At 35.6% G+C, this 6,191-nt stretch overlaps 1 protein-coding gene across 1 annotated transcript in view; it reads left to right on the forward strand.

Moving 5' to 3' along the window:
* The window catches only part of LOC125040022 (cilium assembly protein DZIP1-like), a 5,452-nt gene extending 1,268 nt beyond the window's left edge, over positions 1-4,184 (forward strand). The window contains exons 2-3 of the mRNA XM_047634440.1: positions 254-665; positions 924-4,184. Of these exons, the coding sequence (XP_047490396.1) occupies positions 306-665; positions 924-3,533 (2,970 nt within the window). The 5' untranslated portion in view covers positions 254-305 and the 3' untranslated portion in view covers positions 3,534-4,184. The remainder of the gene's footprint in view (positions 1-253; positions 666-923) is intronic.
* The last annotated feature ends 2,007 nt before the right edge of the window (positions 4,185-6,191 follow it).

A 6,191-nucleotide genomic window follows, 5' to 3' on the forward strand; every position in this document is an offset into this window, starting at 1 on the left:
ATCTCTAGATCCTTTTCTTATTCATGTACTGGAACCACATTATCTAGACTTAAGCAGGAGTAGAGAGATTAGTGAATACCATGTTGAATTTGAGTATCACATATTGCATTATACAATCTATTCACAAATTAAGGATATGATAATGAAGATGTTTTATTTATCCTGTTTGTTATAAAATCTATAAAACTAGATACAAATCAATGTTATTAGACAGTGGACTTGCTTTTGATCACATCCATCTTTCTCTTCACAGGTAGATTATTCTTCAGCATTTTACATATTGTAGTAATGTTACAATATTGAAGATGAGGACAAGGCTGGGGGCAGCATCACCGGCAGGAGGCGCCATCCTGCCTCCTGCCATAGAGTTCCCCTCGCAGAGGCGGGAACGCGTGGACTGGCATAAACTAGCATCTGTAGATCTTCATGACCTTGCCTCAGGATGCAGCATTGAATTCTTGCAAGAGAACCTCTCACATGTTGCCTTCTGTGATGCAGAATCTGAGTTTGATCTTGGAACAATGGCAGGTCAACGGAGTCTGATGAAAATGTTCCGCCTTGCCCAGCTGATCATCCAATACCTTTTCCTTTCACAAGATTACATGGAGTCTCAATTACAGCAATCTCAGGAAGATGCACAGCAGGTCATGGAGAAGTATCAGCAGGTGATGATTATTCTCTCTCTCTCTCTCTCTCTCTCTCTCTCTCTCTCTCTCTCTCTCTCTCTCTCTCTCTCTCTCTCTCTCTCTCTCTCTCTCTCTCTCTCTCTCTCTCTCTCTCTCTTGTCAATTTATTCATATATAAATATATATAGTAATTTTCATGTTATTTTATTTTGTAAATTACCAATGAAGGTTATATTAGATTACATTTTATCATTTATGCATTGTTCTTTTTTTTATTTATTTCAAAATCTTTGACAGGTAAAGTCGAAATTACTGGAGCAGGTGGAAGAAGCCAAAAAGATGAAGATGACCAATAAAAGCATGCGAGAGACTGTTAAGTATGTTAACTCCTTTGCTTTGGCTAATGGCATATTCCAGTCTCTCAAGTGTCCTCTGTGTACAAAAGCCTTCCGAGGGCAGGATTTTCTCCAGGCTCACCTCTGGCGCAAACATCCTCAACAAGCAAATGTTGTCACTGTTCCACAAGTACCCCCAGTAGCTATTGGGGAGCCCTGCCTGGGCCCCACAGCCACAGTGGACAAAAAATACTATGGAGGGCCACACAGTGATGCCACACCCCTCCAAAGTGTGCCAACTCAAACCTCCAAGACAAATGACGTAGAATCTTATAGAATCATTGAGATGGAGAAAAAGTTTAATGCACTGAATGATAATTTTTCAAAGTTCATGCAAAATATGGAAGAGCAGAAGAGAACGCTAGAGAAGGAGAATGAAAGACGACAGGAGGAAGTGAAGAAGGCATGGGAGGACAAGAGCTACATGGAACAAGAATATAAAGCTGAGCTGGAGAAGCTTAACCAGCAGATAAACCATCTCCAGAGACCCAGACAGGAACAATCAAACAGTGTAGATGTGGACAGGTTTGTTGCCTTAATAAAACAGCAAGAGAGTGAGATTAAGAACCTCCAGTTGCAGGTTGAAAATCAGCTTAAGACCAAGGTTGAGGAGTTAGGGGATGCCCATCAGAATGAACCTGCTATTGCAGGTTTGTCAGAGGAGCTGAACACCCTGAGGAAGCAGCTAAGTGAACAGAGGAAGAGCCACAAACGCTCCTTAAATGAGATGAAAGAATCGATGCGGAGTGAGTATGAAAAAGCTCTGGAAGAGGAGAAAAACAAACTGAAGGTAATGATGCAAGATTTGACCAAGCAAGAGACTCCAGTGAAGGCCATTTCTCAGAAGCCCCCTCCGTCCCCTAAGACTCCAAGCTTCAGGAGGTCCAAGCCATCCACACCACCCACACCCAATAGGTCCACTAAACCTTCTGTTGCCTCTTTAGACTCACCTGACTCACCTGCAATGAGATCCCCAGCTTTGCCTGGTCGCAACGCTCAGGGAACATCTCACTCCTACCAAATGGATGCTGAAGACACAGATGACGACACTGAGGACAGCGAGACAGATACTTCAAGGTGGACACAGGCTACGACAAAGATCACACAGCTTCAGGTTGTTAGTCCTGACCCCAGAGCAAATATTGCACTTGAACCCAACATTTTAAAGAAAGCAGGGGATAGGACTCCTGATTCAGAGAACTCCTCTTTTGAATCTTCAGAAGATGAGGATGAAGAGGCTAATGGATCATCAGAATCACTAAAACTGGAAACTCTCTTAAGGGATAATCCTCAGCTGTGGGAGCAAATGAAGAGTGCAACCTCAGAAGTCCTTGCCAAGAAGCTGTCTGCACTTGGCCTTGAAGGATCTGTTCGAGGCATCAAGACTGAAGTTTTGACTTCTTGCCTCTCACAGCTGAGGAAGGAGAGGAGGAGGTATGAGGAGAAGTATGAAGGATTCCTGGACCTTAGAAAGAGGCTGGAGAATGAAGTAAATGTAAAAGCAGATGAGAAAATAGAAAATGTAGGAGATATTTCTGGCGTGCAGCCAATCACAGAGACTGTCAGGAAGAAAGGTCTTCAGGCAGGAATGCTCTCTAGGGTTGTCAAGAATGTGAAGTCCAAGGTAAGAGAGCGTTCAAAGTCCATCACTTCCACCATGAGCAAGACGAGCATGTCAGTAAAGTCAGGTGTGAAGGATATGTTTAATGCCAGACCAACAGAGGACATCAAAATTGTCAAAGGAGATAGAAAGGTCTCTCTCACAAAGTCAAAACAAGACAATGATAGTTCATCAGACACAGAGTCAGAAGAGAGCTCTTCCAGCAGTGCTCAGATTGAGGTGCACAATGAGACTTCTAAGTCTGTAACCAGGAACCTCTTTGGCTCAAGTGAACCTCTAGAGGTGGTGGCAGCAGCTTCTCCATCAGGGAGTGGCGCCCGACCCAAGCAGAGGAACTACTTTGACAACAAAACTTACGGGCAGGTGGAGAAGGACAGTAGTGACTCTGAGTGGGACTCAGAACCAGAGTATGAGAACATGAAGAAGGAGCCACCTGTGAGATCAGACAGTCTGGCCAAATACCCTGGAGAACTGTTGCAAGATGCCAGCAGTGCAGCTCACAACACCAGCTGGGATAGTGTGCAGGACAAGCCCATCAAGCTCAAGAAGCCTCAAGGGGAGATGGTGAGTAACCTCTCACGCACCATAGAACTACAACTCAGTGGAAGACGGAAAACCAACATGGCAGGGGCTGTGGACGTGATGAGCAGTGGGGAAAGGGACACAAGTGGCACATACTTACAGGTCCCAGGATCAACGTCTTCACCCCATGTGAGTCGACAACAAAGTGTAAGTGATTCCTCTAACACGGTGCGCAGCAGCATGTGGGGCTCGCTAGAGGACATGAAGGACAATCAAAAGAAACCTCAGAGTCGTCCTTCAGGAGGAAGCAAGGCAGTCATTCACTCCTGGGACTCAGAGGATGACTTGGACATCAGTGAGATTGAGTAAAATCCAAAGGGAATGTTTGTGTCTATTGGAATTTCTGCAATCACCTGATGGCCCTTTTATCAATACTTATTTTTGTTTGTTCCTAACTGCCATTTTCTTTTTTCAAATGTAACTTTTGAAACATCCCCTTTTATGTATGAGTTGCATTGAATCTCTAAAAACCTTTTCACTAGGCATCTCACATTATTTATTCATCTTACATCTCTTCATGTTTTGTATTCAGGAGTTAAAGTCTGTGTACTATGTTCTATACAGACACATGTATTACATCATTTCTGTACATAATACTTTAGGTTTGCCTTAAGTTAGAAGCCTAATATATACTATATATTACAACCACTCTATCTGTGAAATATGAAGTAGAATTCAAATGTAATATTTCTCTTGAGGCCTTTTATCCGGTGCCCAAAATGATTATGTGCTTCCCGCTCTCTCCCACCAATCATCATTGTAGATGCTTTAAAACTGTTGTGTATATATTTTTAATAGAATCCATTTTTTAGTGTTATTTCTAATGAAAAGATTATGCAGAATTGTATGTCTATTTCAAGTACAAAAATAATTTGTAACACTTTTATGAATTATACTTTTATCTCAAACTTTTGTACTTCCTCATCCAAAAATGAATAGAAATGAATTTGTTGAGCTTTATTGATGATAGTATTTATATCCTTTTATAACCATTGTTAATCCTGCTTTTCCATATTTTTATTGCCATTGTCTTTGTCATCATTATTGTATTATCATTATTATTTTATTATTATTATTTCATTATTATTTTATTATTACCATTATTATTATTATTATTAATATTTTATTATTATAATAATTATTATTATCATTATTGTTTTTGCAATTATCATAATTCTTATAATTATTGTTATCACAAGTATTATTTTTATTGTCATTTTTATTATTATTATCATCATCATTATATTTAATAGTATTATCATTATTATTATTATCATCATTATAATGGCTGTTGTTTTTATATTCATTATTATCATCATCATTTTATTAATATTACATATGATAATTATTATTATTACAATCACTATTATTATCTTGATTATTATTATTATTGTTTTATTATCAGTGTTATTATTTTCATTATTATCATTATAATGACTATTATTATATTAATCATTATTATTATCATCGTTATTATTTTTTTTATTATGATTATCATCATCATCATCATTATAATTATTATTAGTATTATCATTATTATCATTCTATTATTACAATCTTTATCATTATTGTCATTACTGTTACAAGTGTCATTATTATTACTATCATCATCGTCATCATCATTATTACTATGACCATTATCATTATAATTAGTACTATTATTAATTTTGCATGGTCTTTCCTTCCCCTCCTTTCCTTTTCCTTTTCTTCATCCCCTTGTTCTGTCCACTTATCCTAATCTTTAAACTATTTATTTATGCCATTCTCGCCACAGTACTTTATCATAATGCTCCCTATTCTCTTAACTCTGCCCCTTCCAACAACCTTTACCTTATATTATTTCTAGCTCCCGCTCGCTGCCCTGTTCGCTGCAATACTACCCTATAATACTGTTCAACCTGTAACTTTACCCTAACCATTAACTTATTCCTAACCCTTTTCGCTATTCTACCATAGTGCCATTTGACTTTGATGTCATAGATCACTTCCTGACCCTGGGCTTTGTCCCTCAAGCCTCACGCTATCGTTGTTGTTTTTTTAATACGCTGCTGGTGACCTTAGATGCTGACGCGGCGGGGAATTTTCAATGAATAAATATATATTATTGTTAGTTCTTTAATTAGTATCCTCATTATCACTTTCCTTATTGTTATTGTCATTATTAGTGTTGTTGTTGTTGTTGTTGTTGTTGTTGTTGTTATTACTACTACTACTACTACAATTATTTATTATTTTCTAAATGTTTTTGTTTTTATTATTATCATTATTAATATCATCAATATTATCATTATCGTTATCATCATTATTATTATTATAATTGTTATCATCATTATCATTATTACTACCATTGATATTACTTTCTTATATTATTCTTACTTTTTATTATAGTAATAATAATTCTTATTGTCATTATTTTTATTATTAGTAGTAGTAGTAGTATTAGTATTGTTATTATTACTATTATTATTATTATCTTTATTAATACTATTATTATTGTTATGATGATTATTATTACTATTGTTATCATTATTGTTATCATTACTGTTTAGTTCTATTATTATGGTTATATCGGTCATTATGATCAATATTATTTATCTTATTATTATTATTATTATTATGATTATTATTGTATTGTTATTGTTGGTACTACTATTATTATTACCATTACCATTATTTTTATTATTATTATTATTATTATTATTATTATTTTTATTATCATTATTATCATTATTATTAGTATTATCATCATCCATATGATTAATATTATTATTCCTATCATTATCGGTATTGTTATTGTTATTATTATTATTATTATTATTATTATTATCATTATTATTATTAAAATATATAAAATTTTCTTTATCATTATGATTATCATCATTGTTATTGTCCTTATTACTACTATTTCTGTTGCTATTGTTATTGTTAACATTATTATTGTTATTGTTTTATCATTATTATTACTAT

This window comes from Penaeus chinensis, chromosome 28 (assembly GCF_019202785.1).
Source record: "Penaeus chinensis breed Huanghai No. 1 chromosome 28, ASM1920278v2, whole genome shotgun sequence".
In the NCBI taxonomy this organism is placed as follows: domain Eukaryota; kingdom Metazoa; phylum Arthropoda; class Malacostraca; order Decapoda; family Penaeidae; genus Penaeus; species Penaeus chinensis.